Genomic DNA, 25949 nt, shown 5'->3' with positions numbered 1-25949 from the left:
CAGTGTGATACATTACTTTATTTGATATATTACTGAAAATATCTTATTTTAAATTATGTATTGTACTACATACAAAATTATTCAAAGGTTTAGGGTCAATTATGTCATCATATGTCATCACACCATGCTGTGGCAACCCCGTTTCTCACCTAAATCCACATCATCAAGATGGCAGTGACATTGGAGCTGCGGATCATCCCGGAAGAATCTCTCGAGAAGTGCATGAAGGCATGGCAAAGAAGGCTATGTTAAAATCCTGGTGGATTACTTTCAGTTGGAAAACTTGTAGTTTGGATTAGGGGTGTGAATTGCCTAGTACCTGACGATTCGATTCGTATCACGATTCACAGGTCACGATTCGATTCGATACCGATTAATCCCGATACGAATTTATAAGTCGATTGTTGCGATTTTTTTTCATTCAAATTTAGAAAATACTAATCAGTACGCTTGTAGAGTGTAAGATTTATATGAAAATGTATTATTTATTTAGCTGAAATTTCAGTCTTATAGAGGTTGTAATCTGTTTCATGTTTGAACAGCATTAAAATAAAATATTAAGGCTTAATGTTCCGTTCATATAACATTCTTCCATGCTCAAGGTGTGAATCCTAACCCGAAGTCAGACGTTTTGTTGAATATTTTTCTAACTCATTCACTGCCAGTCATTATAGAAATTTTTTACATTTCCAATACTCACGTGATATTCCATTCAATAATTATATATAAACCGAATCTACCAAATAACAGAATAGACTCCCTACTTTTTGTCCCGTCCCGTTCTTTTATAATTGACAGCAGAAAAATGTAGGTTTGCCAAAATACAGCCATTTCTCCCATGGACTCTGAAACTGTGTTTATTTCCTATAAAATAGGGCAATGATGTCATCTACCGGTGGTTGGGCATCAGTAAAGTTGTTTCCAAGTTTGATATTTACAGTGGAGCATGCTCAGATTCGCCCCCATTTAGCACCGCTCTAAAAAATACAATTGACAAGTATACTTGTCAAAGGCAGTGAATTTAAAAATGGAAGTTTAAAAATCGATTCACACACACACAAAAAAAAAAGGCAATGATGATAAGACGTTGAATCGGTAAGACTACCGAATGAACAATTCTGAGCTCTTTAAAAAAAAAAAAAAAAAAAAAAAAAATCGATTTTTTTTTTTATTGAATCGATTCGAGAATCGCGCGATGTATCGCCGAATCGATTTTTTTTAACACCCCTAGTTTGGATTGATAATATCTTTTGTAGCACTAGTCCAGAAAATTTCTCAGTGTGCTTTCATGGAAAACATGAAATTGTCAGGGTGACTTCTTTGAAAGGTAATGTGTGCACTACAGTATATATCTATGCAAGTATACATGGACATTCAAGATGAACTGAGGATTGTGCAGACATAAGCCTGGAATTGATGGATAACGATATGAATCAATGACTATTATAATCAGTATATATGACTGATATGTTTAGTAAGAATTGATGGAGATGGGTTTCTAATAAGCCATGGCTTCTACCTGTCAGCCCTTCTTTCGGATGTCAATGTTGCAAATAATGTGATGTGATCGATGTAACCTGTAATAATGTGTCTGAAAGGAAAACAATGAATAAAACAAATGTATACAATATACGTTGTATATGGATGAACTGTACATGTATATATTTATGAATGAGACCACCTATAACCAGTACAAGTCTATTACAAAAAAAAAAAAATCTTTCAGAGATAACTGAGATAATGTGGTTGCAAAAGTGCACACACCTGCTCACAACTGGCACATCAGACTGTGTGGTCAGAATTTACATTCACATTCAAACATGCTATATGGGAGGCCCCACACACCTGCCAACATTTAAAGTGTTTCTGATTAATCCCAAATACATTTAAGATGGCAACATTTTATTTATTTATTTATTTATTTATTTATTTATTGCTTTCTAGCAGAAGTTTGAAGGATTTGACTTTGGGACAACACTGACTGGTATTGGGAACGTCCCTCCACATTGAGAGCTCCCAGTTCCAGATGAAAGGTGTGTAGACTTTTTATATTCAGTGTTTGCAGTATACAGTATATTTATAATACTGTACAGGACTGTCTCAGAAAATTAGAATATTGTGATAAAGTCCTTTATTTTCTGTAATGCAATTAAATAAGCAAAAATGTCATGCATTCTGGATTCATTACAAATTAACTGAAATATTGCAAGCCTTTTATTATTTTAATATTGCTGATTATGAATTACAGCTTAAGAAAACTCAAATATCCTATCTCAAAATATTATAATATCATGAAAAAAGTATACTAGTGGGCTATTCAACGAATCACTTGAATCGTCTCATTAACTCGAAACACCTGCAAGTGTTTCCAAGTGAATCCAGAATGTATGACAGTTTTTTTTTTAATTGCATTACAGAAAATAAAGGACTTTATCACAATATTCTAATTTTCTGAGACAGTCCTGTATAGGTATGCATGGCATGGTATACTGTATGTCTCAGTTTGAGTACGATGGGCTTAATTGGTGTACTGTATATCATGAAGTAGGCCTGTGCAATTAATCCAGCTTATCGAAGTTACATTTTCAATTATTACACTCCACAATTACAAAATCAGCATAATCGTAAAAAAGATTATTCATACTAATTTTGAGTTGTTTAAATTTATACATTTGCAACCGTTTTATTTCATTTTAAAATAACCAATGTAATACATTTTGTTTCATCCAAAAGGAACTTAACATAATTATCGCGTTTCAAACACTTTTATTTAAACATTTTCTTGTTTTGTACCCAAAAATAAATAATTGTCCTAATCATGGATTCAATTAAAAATATTAAATATTAAAAATATAATTGTGATTAACATTTTCTTCATGATCAAGCAGCCCTATCATGAAGTACGTTTTTATAAGAGAGAAACTACAGCATCAAGTATCAAGGTTATGTGAGCCCACGAGAGCTGCGCATAACCTTGCAGTGACCCCACTCCCTCCATCAGAAGCCAGTCATATTTTCACTCAAATGATGATGGCATCCTCAAGTCAATATCTTTGAAGTGTGAGCATAGCGCGCTCAATTTTGCAGGTTGCTTTCAATAATTGACTTGATATGCTCAGCTCGTGTGCGGCAGCGGGCGGCGCTCTTTGTTGATGTGCTCGCAGGGCCGCGGCCTCCTCGCCTGTCTCGCGGCACTGATGAGCTCATAGCTGCTCCTGTGCAGGAGAACGTTGCTCACCCAAATGTGATGTAATTGGATTCCACGGGTGCCCATTTTACAGTCTGTCGCTATGTGATGGAGGCAGTTATTTACCCGCATCATAAAATTTGATAAGGTGCAACATGTGGCAGGGTGACGTTTGAGCTGTTGGAACTTGTCAACTTCCTGTTGTTTCCCCATTTCAACAATTTAACAGTCCTTTGGCTTTAAGAGCAGAAGCCAGCATGTATTTATTGATGCGGTTTGTTTGCCTTTTGTTTAACAGCCTCACTTATTTTCCACATGGAAGAGTGTGCAGCTATGTGTCTTGTCACAGCTCAGCCTGCTGTCTTGTTAGGCTGCAGTTGAGCTGCTGCTGGAGGACACTGAAGGACGCAAGCGATTCACTTCAAGTGTTGCACATTCCCTAGAACCCAATCAAGAAAAGCCCCGGAATAATAATCCCTGTCTGCTACCATGATTCATTTTTATTTTGTTCCATATTTTTCGCCGGCTTTGGAGTCACTCAGAAAGAGTCGTTGCAGCATAAAATCAATGTGCCATTAAAAATTTAATGACCAGGAAGAGCTTAAAACAGATGCTTGGGCTTTTCATAATGCAGACGTCTCAGGAGCTCTTCTTTCAAAGCGTCATCAAGCCCCGCTCGCTATACCCACTTCTAACAATAGGTTGTTGGCATTTTTGTGACTCATACTAGTGCGGATATTTAAAGTAAACTGACAATAAAGCTCTTAAAACCGCTCAAACAATGGCTGAGGAGGCTCCATCTGACGGCGCATTACTGTCATAATTAACTTACTGATTTAATGGGGACAAGGAGTTTCACACATAAATATAAATGTATATATTTATATGTGTACGTATATATAACAGTCCTCCTCAAATGATGGGGTGTAACCCCGGGGGATGCAGTGCGATGACAAGGGGGGAGCGCAACGTTTGTTTGCTTGCTTGTTTGTTTGTTTGTTTGCTTGCTTGTTTGTTTGTTTTTTGCTGTACTCGTAGAACATTAAATTACACATCCAATACAGTAGGTGGCAGTGGCAGTCTCATTGTTAGGAAGATTGAAAAGAGTAATAGATCCTCTGCACAAGTGTACTTAGAACGATTTTATGGACAAGTGATGCTATAGTCGCAACAGAGGGATGGGGGGGCAAAATACTTTCTTTATCCTCGGGGATGGGGGCAAAACAAAAAATAATTGAGAAGCAGAGAGAGAGAGAGAGAGAGAGAGAGAGAGAGAGAGAGAGATTTTTGTCTGAACATGTTTTTTGTGTTTGATGGAGATGTGAACAATCGATGATAGTATTCAAACAGTGTTGTAGACAAAGTGGCTTAGAAAAAAAAACTTGTGAACCAGAATACCTCTTTAATCCTGGAAGCAAGTCATTGATTGCATATACCAAAGAAATAAGAGCAGACTTGCAGATTGCTTGTGCTATTGTTTTTATTAACGTTATCATTGCTATTGTTGTCGTCATAAATTGTAGCAGAACAAGAGAAACCAAAACATCCCTCAGCAATCATGGCTTACGTTTCTTCATATTCAGAGAGAGAGAGAGAGAGAGAGAGAGAGAGAGAGAGAGAGAGAGAGAGAGAGAGAGAGAAAGTGGAAAATCTTAATCAGTTTTTTTTTTTTTTTCCTTTGAGGGCCATATGGAAGGTTTCAAGCAGCCAACCATATGTTGAAGGCTTTTGTCATGGAAATCATATTTATTTGGCACTTCTCGTTGCACAGCCAAGCTGGGCACATAAAAAAAAAAAAAAAAAAAAAAAAAAAAAGAAACAGAGCATGATCAATTCTTTGAGAATACACTGAAGTATTTGTTGTTGCCTTGTCTTACAAATAGTTTGGAAACCAAGACACTCCCTGATTCATGTGGCCACCCGGATTGTAATTGGTACCTGTATTGTTTTTACATAAATAAATTAAAAATAAGACAGCATGGATAGAAAAGGGTAATTAAATGTCTACATGCATATTATTGCTGTGATGTATTTACAATTCTATGTACAAACTTGTCAAAGAGGAACAATGCTGCACTCGGTCTCAATTTGGAAGTGAAAAATCAAGTTGAGCTGCCTCCCCAGTAATTAGCGTCTGAGATCCGATCTGCTGCCGCTTTTAAATACGAGTGTAGTCGGCCTGCTGCACATCCACAAATGATGTTCTTTTTTTTCATCTCAATCCCTTTATCCTCCATATTAAATTGCTGTCGCCAGCTTTGCAAAACATTTTATCTTTCTCCCTCTGTAAAATATAAAAGCAACGAGAGAGCAATGCAAGCAGTGATTTGTGCGTCGGTTCAAAGTTCAATAATTCAGCGATGTGCCAAATGGTGCTTTTTTTTTTCTTTTTTTTTTGCGAGTGGAGATAGGAGACAGGTGGTTTGGATGCTCTCACGCAGTGATTCAGCTGTGGTGCTGAGACAGCCGTCAACAGGATGAAGCGGATGGATAAACAGAGCGGAAACTCCTCTTTTCTTCATTTTTTATTTTTTCCTGCATGGTGGTGGTGTGGTGGTGGTGGTGGTGGTGGGGGGGGGGGTTTAGGCTTGCATTCGTTTCATCCATTTGAAATATGCAAATAGCTGACAGTGCATTTGCCTGCTGGTGCTTGACCTTCCCCTTGGAGGTTGCTCACCAACTCAATTACGCTCCCTATCTGCAGTCTGTCTGCAAACACCTGTTATCCTCCCACACTCGGCCGCCCTCCGCCAATCCCACTTCAGCGCATCTCATCCTCTGCGGGTCTGTTTAGAGGCAGTTGGGATGAAGATGGCTGATGGGGCGCGGGGGGAGTAGTCGGGGACAAATGACGGGGGACTTGGGTGTGCATTCGAGCGTGCCGCTTCACTCAAACAAGCTTCAGAACTTCCAGGACCTGTTTATAGCGCACTAAGTTATTTTACGTGGACATTTCGCACAGATAAGTAGTTCACGGTGTGGCCAATTGAATAGTGTTAAATCATAAATGTCCCTCACACGGCTGCTCTGTAAAACAACGGAGACAATAACACGAGATTGAGTATATAAAATAGCAGCCTCTCACTGCACCAGCATCATTATTGCTTTTGCACCTTTGAAACCTTGATGTAACACGATCACCCCGACATTACATGACTCGAATTTGATCCAACAAGAAGCGTCACATCTGAGTCAAGGAGTTAGTTATTGCCTGAGTTGTTTTGTTCCAGGGGGGTCGAAAATCAGGAGCGTCGTTCAGACTTTTGGAGACAAGATGGAGAATATTTTGCCATTGAATTGTCATTGTTTTCTTTTTATTGCCCTAAATTGAGTGGAAACAGGACAGCTGTGATTGTTGTACATGTCACTTGCCATGTCAATAAGGTTATTGCCATGAGAAAAAGACAAAAAGTAGCTTTGCGTCGGTTAGTTGGACCTCTGCTAGCAGTGACGCTGTACATTGTTCCTCTTTAAAAACTAAGTCCCGCGGACTCTCTACAGTTTTCATGCATATAAACATTTTCTTTGAAGAGCAGCAGCATCTTACAAGTTCAATGAATGCTCATTATTTGAAAGAATAAATAATAAATAAATACATAGCAATTAAGTCTTCAATAAATACCCCAAAAATAAATAAATAGATAAATAAAGTATTTACATGATAATTAGATGCAGCTAAACAATGGACGGAGCTTTGAGCGACATATAAAAGAGTCACTTTGTAACTGAGGGTGCGCGAGTTAGTAAAGCGTCAGCCCGCGGTCACACTGGCGGACGAGAAGAACCTCAAACATCACGTGAGGGGCGCTCGTTCTCGGAAAGACGGTGCACCGCGAAGGCAGCTGACGCTCGCTCGCCGCCAAGTTGGAGGAAGAACGAGTGTTTTCTTTGCTATAGATACGGGACCCCCAAAATGGCTGACCTGTTATACAGGCCCGCTGCCACGTTTGAACAGCACAGCTCGAACAGAATTGAAACACGTATGACCTGTGAGGGCTTCTTTCAAATGTTTGGATTACCCACAGTTACAAAGATGCTTTTTGATCAAGGGATATTGAGCACAAAAAATAATTTTAGAAAAATCAAATACAAAAATAACATTGGTGTGGAAAAGGGGGTTGTTGTTTTTTTTACCTTTTAAAATTATCTCCCCTTCTTTTTTGCAAATACTGTTATAGTTCACATTTTCATAAAAAGTTGGCAGTTGCAAAAGAATTCAATTCTTAGCAAATAAAAAGCAGCATAAAAATACAAGAGGTCATTTTGTCTCTAAAAAAAAAAGCCAAAGAACACTGTCCTTTTTTATGTTTTTTTGTCAATTTTCTCGTTACTATTTGCTATAAAATATCAGGAATCTAAATATTATTACTATTGATATTAGTATAGTCATTGATAAAAATTCACATGCCAGGCCTCATATATAATCGTGTGTGTGTCAGTGTATGTGTGTGTGTTTGGTGTGAGCACACGTTACTTATGTGTACAACTATCATCTACAGTTTCTATTTGGGGAAGGTTTTTGATTGTATTTGTCTGTGGACGATTAGCTACTGTGCAGGGAAAAAAAATCCAGCATCTGAAATTGTCTTTGCCGTTGCCGTTAGAGCTTCTTCTTCGTAATCTCAGTGAAAATATTGCTTTCTAAAAAAAGGGAAGAAAAAAAAAAGGCATGGAGAGAGCAGAGTGAACAACGGGGTCAGGGCTTGCCAACCTGCAACGGCGGGGTTTCCAAATTCTGCGTCTTCCACACCTGTTAGTTGTCTGATCCAGAGTCGTCTTCGTCTGCGGAGCCCTTGAAGCAAGCCGACTCGTAGTGCTTGTTCAGATAGGACTTGAGAGCGAAGGTCTTATTGCAGCGCTTGCATCGGTAGTGCTTGAAGGCAGAGTGTGTTTGCATGTGGGCGCGGAGGTTTGAACGGTCAGCGAAGGCTTTGCCGCAGTGGGCGCAAGCGAAGGGCTTCTCCCCCGTGTGGGAGCGCATGTGACCTTGCAGGAGCCACGGTCGGCTGAAGGCCTTGCTGCACACGTCGCACTTGTGCTTGAGGTCGTGGGTGAGGATGTGCATGGCCAAGGCCGGCATGGACACGTACACTTTGCTGCAGGTGGGACACTTGCGGGCCATCTTGCTGTCCAGGCTGCGGTGCGTCTGCTTGTGTCTGCTGAGGTTGGACGAGGTGGCGTACGTCTTGCCGCACTCGTTGCAGGTGTGGCGAGCCGCGCCGGCGCCGGCGCTCTCCTGCGGGCCGGCGTTGGCGCTGCTGCTCCTCGAGCCCCCCTCGCGAGCCTCGCCGTCTCCCTTCCGTCTCGAGCGCCCGTCCGAGATGAAGAAGGCATCCATGGTGTAGCCCTCATCCAGGGCCTCCGATTCGCCGCTGTAGAAGCCGCTGGCGGTCATGCCTGACTGGGGGCTGTCGGGGTGCTTCAGGTCGGGGTCGCAGTACTCGCCGCCGCTGCTCACGTGGGTGTACAGCGGGTCCGACACCAGCTTGTGCTCCATCTTCTTCTCCCCCCGGTATACAGATGGCGTGATGTAATCCTGGATGTAGCCTGAGTAAAGAGACGCACGCAAACACAGTTGGCCAGCGGTTGTGATGGATGAGGACACGGTGACATGCCGCTGATTACATGATTATCATGTCGGATGAAATAGTGGAAGAGCCGCACAGAGATAATTGCATTTTTTTTTCCAGATCCCACAGGTTGTACACACAATAGTGCAGTCATGCAGGAAAACCTGATGAGCTCAGCTGCGTGGAGGAAGCTGGCAACTTCCCACTGAGGGTATCTTATTAAAAATTCCCCAGTAGTTGACGCCGCAGCCTTTTTAGATGGTGATTTTATCTCGCGTCACGTCATGTATGCGATTCTTTGGCTCAAGTTGGTGTGCGATTGATAAATGATTGTTCTGACATCCATATACACACAGTGTAAGCCTACCCTAAACTAATCATTATAGCAATCTAGCTATGATAAGCTAAGCCATAAACTATTGTTTTCTGCAAAAAGGAAAACAGTGTTTTATGACCAATTGTCTCCATGGATGCATCGTAAGGCGGCAAAAATCTCAGTTGAAACAGAGGGCTGATGTTCCTCTTCCATTGGCACAGGCATGGAGGCTGAACAGCGTACATTGTACTACAACCATTGTTGTGTTTAAGTTATACAAAAATATGTCAGAATGTGAAACTCTGAATGAAATTTTTTGGATCTCCAACTCAGCCAAAGAACGGACGTTATCTGTTAATTATGTACTGTAAGTATTATAGACCTTTTGCACCTGTGTCACGTGATCATGTGACTTCACCAGTGTGGACGGTGGGAGTAAACGGATGTTGAATTGGATGGAACATGGAGTGACTTAGCAACTTAAGGACTGTTGTTACCCTAATTATAAGTTATTATTGGCCATCTAGCGATGACATCGACCTTCGACCGTCGGTAGAAGTGCCACATTTTTGTCAGGGCTCATAGAGCGCGATATTTACAGAAGTTGGAGATCGTTAGTTTGGAAACAGACCCTTACCTTCTATCGCCTGCTGTATTCACTGATCTAATAATAATTCAGACTTTTCCTGAATTCACACTGGCTGCACGGCCTATACAAGTCCTCCAACAATATGGCCATGTTGGTCATTTTACGGGCGTCACGGTGAATGAGTGGTTAGCACGTCCGCCTCTCAGTACTGAGGACACAAGATCAAGTCCAGGCTCCGGCCTTCCTGGGTGGAGTTTGCATGTTCTCCCCGTGCCTGCGTGGGTCTTCTCCGGGTACTCCGGTCTCCTCCCACATTCCAAAGACATGCATGGCAGGTTAATTGGGCGATCCGAATTGTCCCTAAGTGCCTACGTGTGCTTGTGTGTGTGGATGGTTGGTCGTCTCTGTGTGCCCTGCGATTGGCTGACAACCAGTTCAGGGTGTACCCCACCTACTGTCCGAAGCCAGCCGGGATTGGCTCCAGCACCCCTCCGACCCTTGTGAGGAGCAAGTGGATATCCACTTACATCGATTAAAACCGTTGAAACTTGTAAAGCTTATAGTCCTGTATCTAATCGATTATCTTCTAAAATGGTCATATCTTGCTCTGCAGTAGCTTGTACTACTATACAGACAAGGGTGTAAACCAAACTTGGCTTTTTATCACATAACAGCTGATGAAGAAAGTAGATGGTAATGGAGAGCAAGTGAAAATGACTGGCAGCCCTCAAGTATTCACGGATTTGCAGCCATTATTTTTTAAGGGGTTAGTACATCACCGCTTATATATTTCACTAGCAAACATGGACTAAGAAAGATTGTAACAAAGGTGTTGAATTACAACAACGTGTTTCAAATCACATTAATGAGCCAAATAATTACTGTCTACTGCACACACACAGACTTTGCTATTACTTACATATGAGTTCAATATAAGACAAATTAAAAAAAAAAAAAAAAAAACAGGGACAGTCTAAAACGCTTAATGTAAAAAAGCTTAAAATGGCTTAATGGGCAAAGTCCTCCAATTAATACGACCACAAAGGTGGTTTTGAAATGTGCCAAATTACACCCAAGTGTATTGTAGTTTTGTGCCCTCTATTGGCCATGTAAACAGCAAAAAAAATAGTCAAGTGAACCATAAGTGTAGTTACTGGTACTCGAACCCTGATAGTGTGGTTGGAAGACAAGTGTCTATCTGACTGAGCTAACAGGGTAGGAATTATTTAGGTATTGACTATGTAACGTCAACCATACTACAACCTCAGCCTCTTATTAACCCCAACCATTAGTCCCAGTGATAACGAACTGACATACATGTCAACACAAAACAAACTCCACTAAAATAATTACAGGCCTGTTAGCTCAGTAAGATAGACGTTCGTCTTCCGACCAGATGACCCAGGTTAGATTCACTTTACTATTTTTTTGCTATTTACATGGCCGATATTGGTCACTAATCTACAACACGGAAAACTTGGTCATATTTTGGTGCATGGTAAAATGACCATCCATCCATCCATCCATCCATCCATCCATCCATCCATCCATTTTCTTATTTTGCGGTCCAGTGCGCCGGATACACGCCATGAAGGGTGTGACGTCACAGTCACATGCAAAAAGTCGAAAGTTACATTCTTTGTTGTATATTTATTAGGCTGTGAAGTGGCGTTTGTGTTGTGTGTGCTCTAACTTGGATTTTCATTTGAACACACTGTCACGTTGCGCACGAGTCTTACCACTATGTAAAAAAATGTGCTCAACATAAACGATGAAGAATGGAACAGTTTTCGGTAGATGGTAGGCTCCAGCATGCCAGCGACCCTCGTAGAGATAAGCGGTTCGGAAAATGTAGGGATGGATTTTAACTTGTTTTCTTCTTAGCTAGATATGTCTCAGCTGAATTGAAATCCATATTAAAATATATGTGGAAATAGCTACGTCTTTACTCTTAAAACAGCTCTCTTTTTTTTTTTTTTTTTTTTTTTTTTTTGTTACAGTGTGGGGTTTGTAACCAAAACAAGGTCCTAATAAGAAACAGGTAGCTGTAGTCCCCATGGCCGTTCTAAGGAGGAAAATGAAGAAACAAGACATAATCACAGCGTTTTCTTAAAAACAATATAAGTAGACTATCGCATCTTATACCTGTTGCTGAGATGTTGCAGTTAATTGTTCCGTAATGTTGAGTATAGTCACAATAATAAGATTGGGAATCTACACAGGCAAATAAATGGCATTCGCTCATATGTGAAACAAGCTAAATATAAAAATAAGAAATGTTTTATGCTACATGTACTTTAGGAAAATACTAATATTATTTAAAATGTAAATTCCATGCAATTTCACACAATTATTTTAATTTATGCAAAATATTTTTCTATGCTTGAGTTCATACACAAGTTAAAATGTAAACGTTTGTGGATGATTGGCGTTGCATAATAATAGTAAAATTATGAATGATTTCTTGTTTAGCCATTATTTAAATGAAGAATTTTACAATGGATTTTCAGTGTTATACACACACGCATGAAATCTTTATTATTCCTATAAACTTGGTCCCCGTGCCCCCCATTCCAAAATCTGCACCCCTGATCTTGTGTCAAACTGGAAGTCCCTTTTCGCAGAGCATCAAGTCTTTGTAAGGGTTAAACAGGGTTAAGAGTGATGCAGCAAAGCAAGAAGAGATGTTTCAGTGCCTGAATGCAGTGAGAGATTTTCATTGGCATCGTTCAACTCGCTCATTTCCTTCCTGAAGCAGCCGAGTGCCAACAAGCTCAAAAGGCTTACTGGCAAACTCAAATGCATCCAAAAGAGTTCAATGCATTCTCATGCTGTGACTCTCAGGAGCATTCAAAATGCATTTTACCTTCAGGGGAAATGTACCTTTTTATTCTTTAGGTCGGGCATTTGAGATGGAATTTCTACCCTGAGAAACAGTCCACAGCAGTGTTTGCTGCAAGCAGTGGAAATTGGTTATTGATGGCTTTTTAATGGAATTCCAATTTTTGAGCTGATCAATAGGCTATCCGGTGTAAAATAGTGCAGTTGTTGGGAGAGGACAAAAACAGCAGGAGGAAAGGATCAATGGGGCGCAGTGATAGTTTGCTTGAGAACTGACAATGTGAGACATGCATTGACCTGTGAAGAGGGTCCCCTGTTTAATGCAGCCAGGATGCTCAAGTGTCTTCAAGAAACCACTTGGAAATCAGCTCAAGTGCTCTTGGAGTACAATGTCTACATTGCGAAGGATTTTCTGTCTAAACAGCCACAGCCATGACACCCAAGCATGTGTTGGACTGGTAAAAATATTTGTAATCATCATTTGCATTAAATAATGCTGCAGTTTGTTTTTTGTTTATTAAATATTAGTTGCCATGTCAAGCATGTCAACAGTTACAATGCAAATGAAATTATGGTCTTCGTTTGATGTGAGGTATTTTCCTTTTATCTGAGTTGTTTACTGGTTTCAATAACTCAAGGTCAGGCGAGGAGTTCATCCTTTAGGCTGTATCAGCCTTTAGAGCCTCCTCGAGTCATTCCTCAGATGCAAAGCAAGCATGTAATTAATGGACCCTCTTAGCCAGCCCTCTTTGTTGTCGACAGACACTCAAGTCAAATGTCTCCCACAATGGGGGAAGAAAATCTCCTGGCACGGCAGAAATGCTGATGCTTGATGTTTGCCAGTAATTCATCTCTGACCATTTTGTGGGATTGCCATAAATATATATATTTTGGTTAAAAGTATTAATAGTGAAGGAAAAGGAATCAAGAGTACAAGCTAGAGAATGTTCAGAGTGAGATTGGATGTGTCTTTATTTGCCTAGTAAAGTGTTAATGGGGAAAAAAGTGCCAATTGATCCTCCCTATAACAGCGATCCATCAGAAATTCCCTGAATTCGTTAGCGGCCTGGTTGAATAACAGGTGGGCATTCTGGCAGCATGAAGCTGTGGGCTGTGACGCCTCCCTCGCTGTGAAGCTATCCGAACAAATGATAACAAAGAGGCACATATGGTCGTCTAAACAGGGCCACAAAATGGAAGCGGTGAGCTTAAAGCAGACTGCCAGAGTGAAGGTCGCTCCCGGCGCCGTGGAGTGCAGCTCGGGCTGTCCGAGCCGAGCGCCGGCCACCGCGCGGCTGTGCGCCTTTCTTCATGTTTACTGTACAACCCGCGTCACGTGATGGACCTCGCCGTTGCCCTTAAAGCCTTTTGGTCTCCTTTTTTCCTCCTTCCCATCGCTCCCCACTTTCCCCCCTGGCCGCACTCTACAGCGTGTTGATGTCTCTTGCGGCAGCGATGGGCCTACATGGCTGAAACTCTAACCCCTGCTAGTTTTCAAATGCCCGGAAGGAAGAGAAAGATGTAGCGGAGTGATGGGGGTGGGGAGATTGTGCATGCTCCATTTGGAGGGGAAGAGGGGGGCAAGGGAGGATTGGACCATGATGGGAACTCAAGGACAATAACAGCTAAGGACAAATGTACTCATCTCTCACATTCATCAATCTATTAGCTCACTTGCTGACCAAATGAAATCATCCTGTGCCTCAGCATTCAGCCACCGCTGGGCTGTTGCAGTCGTCCAAACGCACAAGTGATTAGACACACATTTTTGTTCCCTATTTGCATAAGCTGATCCGTGGCTGTGACCTGAATTGTGTCTGTCCTTCACTTGGAGTCAAAAAAACAAAAGTCTGGGAGCAGGGTGGGGGCGGGGTGCTCGGGAGGATTATTCGGGATATTGATGCAAATAGCAGCCGGCCGTTAATTTACACGCTACCGACATGTTATTGGCTGCCCGTCTTTACGCCGCACGCAAAAAACAAAAGGCGGACGCCGTCAAGTGTGCGGATGTCAGGCGTGCTGCAATCAGCAGTCTTGGACTACAGTCTGGAGCGGGGCAGACCGGAGGCATGTTAACTCACCATTCTCACTCAGACGGACGCCGAGACTGGTCACCGAGTCTGTGATGGAGCGTGCCAACGTGAACGAGTCGTCCAGGTGCTGATGGTGGTTGTTGGTGGCCGCATTGGATGAAGAGAAATCATCAAGTTTGATCTTCTTCACCAAAAATGAGCGGGGCATGTTTCAGTGGATAATAACACAGCGCAGCGGAAAACGCATGAGCAAAAAGAAAACGCTTCGGAGGGAGCACACGAGCACGGCTAGCTTGACGGTAATCCTTGAGATGAAGACGGCGGCCAAAAACATGAGATGTTTTTTTTTTTTTTGAAAAAACAAAATAAAAAAATGAAACCAGTGGTGAACGGCAATTCTGTGTGGCGCACTCTGGCTCCCCCAGCTTCCCCTAAGAAAAAGTGAAAAATAAATAAATAAAAGTGATCCCGTTCAGCACTGGATAGCTCCTGTGATGCGGCCGGCTTAAAGGACCAGTGAGGAGGAGAAGAGAAGGAGACAGGCGCAGAGAGGAGGGAGAGAGAGAGAGAGAGAGAGCGAGAGAGACACTGTCAGACTAGCTGAGATCAGCAATCACGCCAGCCTTTATATGGGGCACAGGCAGTGGAAGATCAGGTGGTGCTGCGAAATGGAGCTGCTTAGCTTTAATCCATCAAATGTCCCCGGGGACACACATCAAATTACTAGTGAACCGTCTGTGCATTCGCACACAGACAGAGGAGAAAGAACACAGTCAGACCCCCGCTGCCCCCTCTTCTGCCCCCCCCAACAACCCCTTTTACTCTCCCCTCCCCTGCCTCTTTCACCCCGCTTATGCTCCACGCTCGGAGGAGGAGTGAAAGAGGCGGGCAGACAATGGAGATGTGGATGAGAACACACTCGGCGTCCTGTCCCCCATTGTTTTCAGATGAAGTGGCACAGTTTATGTTTGCCTTGTACAGGCGCTGCTGTGTTACCTCAAACAGCCTCACAGGTTTGTGGCCCTCTGACACAGACGTAACCACATGCTGAGGGAGGTTATCTCTGGGACACTCGGACACCTTTTTTTTTTTTCCTTCTCCCCTCCTCCCCCTCAAAGACGACGTGGATTCCAGTGCTGTTGATGAGGCAGCCGCACAGCTCAGCTTCCTCCACGTTACGGCCGCACAGATGTGTGTCCTGCCATGCGTGGCAGGGAATTATCTGATTAATTAATTACATCTTTTTTGATTAGAGTGAAATCTAGAATTAGAGCCACGCTCAACAAAATTGGCCACACATCTGAGCATGACTTTGTGTTTGTGTGGACTTGTTAGCTCGTTGTGTGAGTGATGGATTAGATTAGTTGTGGTGTTTTTCCTCCCAGCTCCACATTGATTCTCCCTTTAGAAGTGAGACATTCATTCAGAATAAATGTGTCTGGAAAACCAGCGAAACAAATTGTGCATCTGTTTGATCAACGGGAAACAACATGTTTGATGGAGTTTTAAATAGTGCAAACAAATGTTGAATTTTGTGTTCCATCGGTACTTTCATAAATTCTTAAATCTTTAATTTTTATTTTCTTCACTTTTCCCTCACACTTGGTTACTCATGCCATAATTAATGTATAAAATGTTCAGATTCTCTAGGGGGGGAAAAAAATCCTTCCATTATGGTAAACATTTGAGCGTCATTAAAAACTTTGCATTGATAAAGACACAAGTGATTTGTTTATTATTGAAGCACTGTACTATGTTATGGGTTCTGAGATTCATGAGAAGAGAAATAATAATAAAGCATTCTCATTATTAGGGGTGTAACAAAAATAATCAATGCATTACCCTCGCAAATTGAGTCATACATTGAATCGAGTCATAATCCCACTGAACCAAATCGAATCATTCCATTTCAAAATGAACAGTCCTAATATAACAGCCCATCTATCGAGATGTATAGAATTGTCATTTATTGGAGAGACGTACACCCTTACTCAGTATGATACAGTGCAGTAGTACGCCACTGCAAACTATAATAAACATTAATGAACAATAATGAACATTATTGTAAAGATGTATAGTATCTATTTGGATTTAATTTGGTTGTGCAAAGTAGTCACGTTAGAGCCACTGAGTCAGGCCTTCAGATTAACTTTTTACCTATGGAAGACCAAAACTGCCAAAATTCGAAATAAATAAATGACTAAAAGTTAAAATAAAAATGAATATAAAAAACTATAATTTGAAAATTCTATTAAAAAAATAAGAGCATGGTCATTTATTTATTTCGAATTTTGGCAGTTTTGGTCCTCCATATTTACCAACCTGAAGTTTTAGCGGCACAATTAGAAAATAAGAGATGCACACCAGAAATTGACTTGCAAAGTAAAGAAACTTATTTGAACACAGGATTTTGCATTTTATTAATCCCTCTCCCGCAAATTATCTCAAGAAGAGAATCTCCCAACTTTTTTTCACCAAGACTGTTTTCTCACAAATCGAGTTGGATTTATTGTCAAGATTTGTCTCTTCTGTTACCCGATCTTTATTGGAAGAATGTAAGCACTGAAGGTACTTTTTGCCGTTGTTCACTGTTTACAAGAGTCATGTGATACCTGTAAATTCACGTGATAACTCCAAGACCCGCCTCTTTTCACACATATTAGTCACAATCAACCCCCGCCCCTACCTTTGTGGTTAATGTCATTTGACAAACCAGCTCATTTGCTAACTACTGGGCTGAAATGTCGATTACAAATTCGTCAACAACCAAAAACATTTTAGAATAGTGAAAAAGAAATCGGCAAATTTATTTGTCGCACATGCTTGAATAAATGAAAAATGCATGCGCACTGTCTCAAATTTAAGGGCAAAATGCGACCATTAAGGAGCAGTAAGGAGACGTGTGAGCGTATAAAGAATATAAACGTTAATTTAGCACATTTTGACAAGGTGGAAACCTTTGAATGAAGATGAACTCAGTGCCATGAGTGATTAAATATTACGTTATTATTATTATGTATATATATATATATATATATATATATATATATATATATATATATATATATATATATATATATACATCTGTCATCTTAAGACCTCTTCAAGCTGTGTAATATTTTCAATCGGAAAATAGAGCTGTTATGCATCTGAACCCGAAGCATATTTGAAAGGTTCTAAGCGGACCCGTGTCCGACTTGTAAGACCACTTGTTAAGTCCTCTGCAGCAAGTGAACGATCCTTCAAGCTCGAGATGAAAGGTCTCGCTACTTCTCCCTTTCCCATGTTGATGTGTTGCGCTCCAATGTCATTAAAGGTACCACAAATTTCTCTAGCCATTTAGGGGTGTCCTCTCTGCCGCTCTATATCATCCTCACCACCAACAGCGACCCTGCGCCTCGCAAGGTGACAAATCGCTGTGGTGGGGATTTATCACGCAATTATAATTGTTCATTACGTGCTCACGGTACTGTCACCCCGACGGGTGCGAATGCCAAGACAAGGACGAGAGAGGTCAGGGCAAAGAGGGATTGGATGAAATAATGACCATTATGGATGAATATGCTACAACATGTAATCACTGTCTAATTTAATGTACTCATCAATGTACTGCTTTCATACACTACTATTCCGCTGATCATGCGGTGTGCATTTTGACAAACCCGTTCTTCAAAAAGAGTACACGTGCTGACTTCAAAATGTTTCTACTCCTATTTGAAATTTACGGTAAAACTAAACACACATTTCTCAAGATAATTCCACACATATGTGTAACCAAAGCTATCCTGCATCTCCCAAACGCCTTCTTTGCTATCTTAATGCTAACATAATGTATAATGCCATGGCTGCGCTAACAAATAGCATCAATGTCGCAGTATATAAACCTTTTCATAACAAACATTTAAACAATAACGGTGTAGAAAGAAGATATACAGTAACAAAGAAATTACAATACTCACAGGCATATACTGGACACTTTCTTTTACTGTAGTTTTTGCATCATTCTTCTTTGTGTCTATTCATTAAATATACATATTATCCGCATGCATGCACCACACTGCCCCCTGGAGGCCAAGGCGCACATAACAGAGGCAGCACATACATATTTAGTTCCTGGGCAAGTGAAATTGGATTATTCAGTGTGTAACACACAACTCATCTCAACTGAGCTTTATGAATAAAGCACTTTGAAAGAAAAACAGCTGAAACAAAGTGCTTTACTAATGAAAGTTCAAACATAAAACACAAACGGATGTAACGATAACGTCAATATCATATCGCGATATTAAAATTGCCATAATATTGTTGTCATCGTGTCATAATATTTAAAGCAGGTTATATTCCATTTGTGCAGTTCTAGCATCTTCTGATGGTTAGTTCATTAGTATAGTTTAATTTCAATTAGGAATGTTTTGGCCTCTGTGGCGGTTATCGGTTCTATAAATCCCAGCAAATATTTTTCAACATCATCTGTCAAAAAAACATTACTTTTGACCTGCTTCTGTCAAACACAACATTGTGTACTACATAGACCATGATCCTTTGTGCCACTGAATAATAGGAGCACGTGACATTAGTCAGGTTTCCATCCAATTGTTTTGAATTTTTTAAGAGAATTTACTGCAAATATGCAAAACGGACATGTGACTTATGCCCTTTTCTATCTGTTCTTTGCAAATATTGAGAGGTTGTTTTATTTATACGTATTTATTGTATCGTGATGTTTGGATATTACATCCCTAATTAAAACAGCAACAATAAAATAATAATAGATATATAGTGTTTGAGTGAACCTTTGGTTTTTAATATTTTATTTAGATAAAAGACATTTTGGACAAAATTGTATTATCAAGTATTCGTAGTCTGTATTGGAAACTCCTCAAATATAAGTACTTGTGTTCAGTCTAAAAAAAAAAAAGTGGCATCGCCGCTTCTATAATTTACCTATTAGGGTCCGAGCACTGAGGTGCAAGGACACTATAAAAATCCCTTATTTGTGTATACTTCCAGCAACTAAATGGCCTTTTGGGGGGCTTTAACTAGTATTGAACTTGTACATTTTTTTAGGTCCTGCTGAATCAGCTTGTACTCATTATTTTCAGGCTGAGTTTCCAAAGATGTCGACTCCCCCTTCATTGGGAAGGGGAAAAAAAAACAAACTAAAACTAAAGATGAGTTCCGCAGTGTGAGATTTGAGAAGAACAAACTCTGAGAAACCTCTCTCAATATATCCAGCAGCAAGCAAGTCGCTACCAATTGTTTCAACAACTCCTCCTCATCCAGACCAGAGCTTCGGTCCACGTATGGCCCCAAGACTCCCCCTAACATGTGGTCACTGCCCTCAGGACGTTACCATAGCGACCGACCCCCCCAAGGGGCTGCAGGGATGGTCTTCACTCGCTCGGCCGCTCTGGTCGGATGGGGGTGACGCTGTGATACAATCAGCCTCATTAACATCCTTTATAGGCCTCCAGGGTTGGGAGCCGACCTGGCCGGCCGAATTAATGAAGTCAATCTACTTGATTTGTTCCTTCGCTCCGTTCCACAAGACACACCGCCGAGAATTACCTCTCCACGGGAATGTTTATTATCTTTTTACAGCGCAATGCCTCTTTAATCACGTCAATCCCGGCTAATTCCGCCACCTGACGGCAACAGAATAGCTCGGCAGAATATGGAACTTTCAGTGGATTTTCGCTGCATTAAATCTGAAGTGTCATACTTGGCTCTGCTTATATGAAGTCACTTGAAGCTGGGTGAGCAAGGTGAAGAAAAGCTAAGAGTCCATTAGGCAGAGCCATCTATAATTCACCCCCTTCTTGCTTACTGGGTCACTTCAGCGATGATGATTTTTTATTTATTTATTTTTTTAAGCATTTGCCGTCTTTGAAAAGGAGACGAGCTGCTCAAAAGCTGTAAAATGAAATATTAGTTCAATCCTGACGCAACAAGTATCCACCTCCAGAAACATTTGGCACGCATTTGGAGAAATTCTGGCAGAGACCACGCGTGCATTTCACACTTTTTTTCTTTTTTTTTTTAAAGCATATACTTGGCTCACTGAAAGCAAGATATGCAACATTTTGCAGTGGATTTCATGTCCAGCATGTCGCCTGAATAGACCCAAACTGCCTCCCCAGTCATAGTGTATCGAATTCCGTTTGGAAGATAGTTCAGTGTATCGCTCATGCCCTATTTGGCTTGTGTTTGCCTGTTGTCCTGCGTGCATCTCGGCGCGCGTCTGCATTTGTTGTCCATGGGCAACTGTTCAGTAAATAGGGCAATTAAGTGTGAAAAGCAGAAAGGAGCGTGCTCCTTTCTATCTCTTTGGTGGCAGAGATAATTTATGCTAATAACATCTCAACCACTCAAGCTGCCCAAAAATGATAGCAGACCCTTTTGGCTTCACAAGAATCTTTTCATCCTCTTGGAGGAAGGAGGGAGGGGAAAAACAGGTCTCTCAACACCTTGCAAATAAGACAGCTGCGTGGCAGTCAATGAAGCTCGCTCTCCTCCCTCTCGGCCTTTCATCTGCAGATGATCATCTTTCCTCCTTCGCTGTGTGCCATGTTGCTCGTTTGTTCTTCATTTAGCCTGTGGAATACTCCAAACCATTTTCCCCTTTGTCTCGCAAGTATGATCCATCATCATTTTTCCTTCAAGAGCCGTCACTGGTTTGTGGCGTGTGTGAGCGCGTGACTGTAAATAGTATCCCATGCTATGCATGAGTGATGCTTTTTAATAACACTTAAACTCCAGCTGAGAACGCTGTTCATGCGGCGTACATTCCTCCATCATGTATAACGAGGGGCAACCGAGGCTTTTGGGTGGCTGGGGGAGAGCAGGGGGCCATTGCTGGCAGTTCAATGAATAATCCCAGTGAGAGTAGCAGCAATAAACCATATGAAATCAGTGCTCCCCCCACTCTACTATGGTCTCACAAAGAGTACATGTGCCTGCTTCCAAAGGGACGATCATTATTGTGCTTTGGGAAAAACAGTCTAAAAATGCAGACTATAATGGAGTAGTTTGCAGTCTTACAAAAGAAATTTTGTTTTGTTATATTTGTTAAAATAATTAGTATAAACCTTAAATTTGTAAAATTAGTGAAAAAAAAAACCCATCCTTTTCTTGTACCACTAATTTAAGTTGTAAGAATCCAACACACCTGAAGAAGAACAACTAATTGAGTACAGAAGGCATAAAAACGTCCGAGGTGTCAATCACCTTGCGCCGACCTGTTAGCTTGACCTCCGGAAAATGAAAACATCACCATCCTTAATTTGCTAGCAATTGGACGCAAGACTAGCAAAAACAAGACAACAAACAAGCAACATTTCTGCTCAATAGGTTAGTTTGTCGGCTCTTAAAATAAAACTTCAAACTGATCATATTTAGTGTTATATTTACACTCTATTGCAAATATCTACCAACTTAGCATCTGAGGCTAACCTCGGTTTGTTTGTATTATATTGTATTGCTAAGGGTGCTGTTTAGTTGAAGCTGGACAGCGTTCTATGTCACAATTTATCACAGCTACTCACTTTCATAATCACAAATGATTTTGAATAGGCATGGTTGAGAATTGTGCTCTTGGCTTTGGGGTTAGCTGAAGTGAGGCTAAATTCAAACCCTGCTAGCAGCTTGAAAACTGCACACTCCCCCTTTAAGTGCAAAAACTGTACATTGTAAATGAGTACAGCTGAAGACGTATGTTGTTTTGATTAGGGATGGGCAAGTATCGGGTCGATACCTGGCCTTATTTCAGGGTATCGGTACTCGTGACATCGGCCAATACCAGTATCTAACGGCTGCTCTCTTGTGGCCGTTTTATAATCAGGAATATAAGGCACACATGTCTGAGATGCCCATTAAGAATTCATTAATTGATTTAAATTAGTTTTATTGTGTGTTATATACAAAATGTGTATTTTATTAAATGAAAACCTAAGGAAAAAGAAATTTTCCATTTCATAAAATTTGAAATACAAATTTTAGATTGGGATATATAGGTCTTTATTTAAAATGATCTGTCATTGGGGGTATTTTTTAAAACGTTATGTATCAAAAGAACTAGTGGTATCAGTACTTTGTATCGGTGACTACTTAAGAGTTAATAAGCACTCACATTGGCATCAGCTTGAAAAAAAAGTTATCGAACATACATCATCAAGATATCCAGACTGAGCTGTTCTATAAAAACGTACAATTGTGTTCTGAGCAGAGCACATTCATTCCCAAGTGCCGTCATTAAACTATTAAACTATTACAGTCGTCGTCATCACACCTTGCTCTGATTTATTGCGTTATAATTGTTGCGATAATCTTAGTCTAAATTAATTGGGTTAATTAATCACCAGTGCATCTTCGACCTCACTAGTCCCTCAAATAAAGTCACATTATGTTCCCTCACCAAGGTCAGAGCAGTGCGTAATAGACTGTCGTATCTCATTTGTACTTCCTCGCCAAGGAAGAGCAAACGCATAAGAGAGATGATATCTGGATGTTTCAAATTAGACAACAAATGGTCTGATTTGCATGCGTGCAGCCATGGATTGTGCAGCCAGGCAGAAAGCTTCCTCACATGGCATGTTGCAGCAAAACATGGAAAACGTACAAGTGACTAAAACTCGTTTTTGTTGCACCTTTTTTGCAGCCAAGAAAAGCAGTCTGACCCCACAAGACAGACCACTTTATTGAATAAGAAAGCGGACTCTGCAACCAAACACATTATACATGGAGAGGTGTGTGTGGGGGTTTTTTTTTCCTACTACATATCAGCTGAGGGGTGAGATCAATTTCCACAGGATTAGGCAGCCTGTGGAAAATGATTGCTTTTTCTCATACTTAGTAACAATTTTTCAATTTCCTGCGGTCTTTGTTACGCTCGCCGTTTTTGCAAATGAGCAAAACAGAGGCAAGCGGTGTTGCTGTTCCACGAACTTCACCTTGGGACCACGCGTCATTTGCATATATATTGAGAGCATACGTTTTTGGTTTATAATAGTCACCGTTCCTGGGTGGGGGGCAGGGAAGCTGGCTGGCGTTCTGTCACCTGTTATGAGGCCCTTGTCCGTGAACATCCCAGGGAGGAGGCAGGCGATAATTACGCTGCCTTTTTAAATGTGAGCAGAAAAAAAGTAAAACAATGATGGCTGCGGGCCTTCTCTTTGTTCCCGAGCTGGACTCCACCAAATTCGGTAAAGAGGAAATGAATCAAGGAAAAGGCGCAGTGCTAAGTCGTGTGGTGATTACACTTGGAGGCCGACTCTAATAAATCAACACGTTCCACTTCTTTGCACTTGCACAGTGTGTAAGGGCAAACTATATTCAGGCACAACGCACTGCAGATGGTCACATGACAAATGACTTTATTGCCCCGTTATGGAGATTTGAATCATAATTGAGCGTCTCTACAGTGACTTGCTATGACTCACAGTGAGTCTCCTGCTCGAGGACAGATGAGCTCTGTTGCTTCCACTTCAATCTGCTGCTCCCCTCACATTTACACGCTCTCGTCACGCAGCATCTTTAGCGTCAATATCAATAACAGATATGTTGAAGAATCAGCACGTTAAAACGCTCTACTAAAGCAATGATTTCCAGCTTTCTGAAGTTGAATAACGCATTTGCACACTGATGCATGTGCCGCATACATGACTGCTTTTGTGTTGGGCCGGGCGCTTTTCAAAGGGCATGCTTTTGTGCAGGCACAGATGATGCAGCTGGCATAAGCATGGCTATTGCTGGGAGCGTGTCCACATTGGCACACTTACAGAAAGCCTTGGCTGCCGGGTCACACTTTATATAGGCTACATAAAGGCTGCGTGGCCGTCTGCCGTCTCGCCCTGCCGTAACTGCTGCAGTGTGTTGACTTCAACGTGCAGATATACAGTAGGATGAATGCCTGCGCTGCCAAGTCGTTTCCAATTGTTTATCTATCCTGAAGGAGTTTTATCAGATGTGGGCTGCTCTTTTCCCTCTGTGTGCTATACAAACGATTCTATTTAAGATGGTGAATCGGATGCAAATGCATCTTTAAAATAATAGAATAATCTCTTTTTGGAAGTGTTTAAAAATACTAGGAGAACTAACCGTGCGCACGACAGATAATATAAGCGGACACTAGTTGGCAGTCTATAGTTTAAAAGCACAAATTGCATACAATTGCAGAGGATATTAGTCCAATAGTTTGACGTTTGGGCTTTTTTTTTTTTTTTCCTACGAGACAAAAGACAACATTTTCATCCCTTGCCTTGATTGGTCAAAGATGCCGCATCATCCAGTCAGCTCGAAGTATTGTATAAAATGTCCCTCCTTTCCCGAACGGATCTGCCGAATGAAGTTCGAGATTGATAATGTGAAGAACTCCCTTGAGTGAATCACAGTTATCAATCTGGCTTTTTTTTTTTAATTGACTTGCCTATCAATTATTTCAACGATTAATGGACTAATAGCCCCCCCCAAAAAAATGTTGTTTTTTTAAATTAAGGAATAAAAAAACAAAACAACATTATTTATTTATTTTTTTCCACTAAGGTTGAACCTGAGTTAAATTTAGTGGATATGAATACTTTGCTCCTTGTTTTCCCTGCACACATGCACATATTACACAAACACCAACAAATTAGCCTATGCTAAACGATTAACAATCGGGATTAGCATTAACACTGAATAAACTGGAATTACTTACTTAGTGTACTTTTCCTCAAAATCACTTCATAGTCCAACATAATGAAAAATCCAATTTGATCACAATTTTAATGCGCTTCATCTTCATCATATGTTTACTAAGCCTGAGGTATTTGCTCGTCTCGTTCAAATATATTGAGTTGTCGAAGCCTGCAATGGCCATTGATGCAGCATACTGTACCGGTACCGCACACGCACAGAAATGTTTTCCAAATAACTCACGTTATGGTCCAAGATCCCGCTCCGTCACCCTAGTTCCATTTCATCCCATTTAAATCCATAAATGGATTCCAGTGTCCGTGGAAGTGCGAGTGAGGAGGGGGAAAAAAAACAAAAAACTTGGCTTGTGGCCTGACCCGGAAGTCTTGCTCTGTTAAACAGGAAGTAGATATACGTCGGGCCACCCGCCATCTTACGTGTGTCTGGCGGGCGGCAATAAATTCATTAAAGCTCTTATTTATTTAGCGATTTTGACGCGGATTGTTTTGTTACAAACATAAGACATGTAGCGATGTTAATTCTCTCCCTTTTCAGTCTAAAGAGACCACAATAAAACCCTAAGAAGCATCTTAGTTAGTAGGGATGAATCGGAGTCCGTCAGCAATAAGTGTCCGTACAGAACAAAATATTTTTCTGGTCGACCAAATCGACATGATCGACTTTTATTCCCAGCCCTAAAATTCTTCTTATTTCTAGTTGCTGATCGTAAAACGGCCAAAAG

General features: G+C 41.0%; 1 protein-coding gene and 1 long non-coding RNA gene across 4 annotated transcripts in view; one reads left to right on the top strand and one right to left on the bottom strand.

Annotated features, from left to right (window-relative positions):
* The window catches only part of LOC144013714 (uncharacterized), a 50877-nt gene that overhangs the window by 5793 nt on the left and 19135 nt on the right, over positions 1 to 25949 (top strand). For 2 of the 3 annotated variants that reach the window (XR_013282300.1, XR_013282301.1), the window contains exon 4: positions 1945 to 2033. This is a non-coding gene — a long non-coding RNA (uncharacterized LOC144013714). The remainder of the gene's footprint in view (positions 1 to 1944; positions 2034 to 25949) is intronic. The other variant, XR_013282302.1, reaches the window with a different exon arrangement.
* On the bottom strand, positions 4650 to 15288 carry scrt2 (scratch family zinc finger 2). The gene is made up of 3 exons (XM_077512870.1): positions 14585 to 15288; positions 7938 to 8734; positions 4650 to 7828 (listed from the first exon to the last, which is right to left on the bottom strand). The coding sequence occupies exons 1-2, from the start codon at positions 14742 to 14744 to the stop codon at positions 7941 to 7943; spliced, it is 954 nt and encodes a 317-aa protein (XP_077368996.1). The 5' UTR covers positions 14745 to 15288; the 3' UTR covers positions 4650 to 7828; positions 7938 to 7940.

Source organism: Festucalex cinctus, chromosome 2 (assembly GCF_051991245.1).
Source record: "Festucalex cinctus isolate MCC-2025b chromosome 2, RoL_Fcin_1.0, whole genome shotgun sequence".
NCBI lineage: Eukaryota > Metazoa > Chordata > Actinopteri > Syngnathiformes > Syngnathidae > Festucalex > Festucalex cinctus.
This window is presented reverse-complemented; position numbering and strand designations above follow the sequence as displayed.

Excerpts from the sequence above, each read along its gene's own strand:
- scrt2 (XM_077512870.1), bottom strand. The coding sequence starts at position 14,744 with ATGCCCCGCTCATTTTTGGTGAAGAAGATCAAACTTGATGATTTCTCT. Across the intron at positions 8,735-14,584 it reads CGTCCGTCTGAGTGAGAATG|GCTACATCCAGGATTACATC; the intron begins GTGAGTTAACAT and ends CTCTTTACTCAG.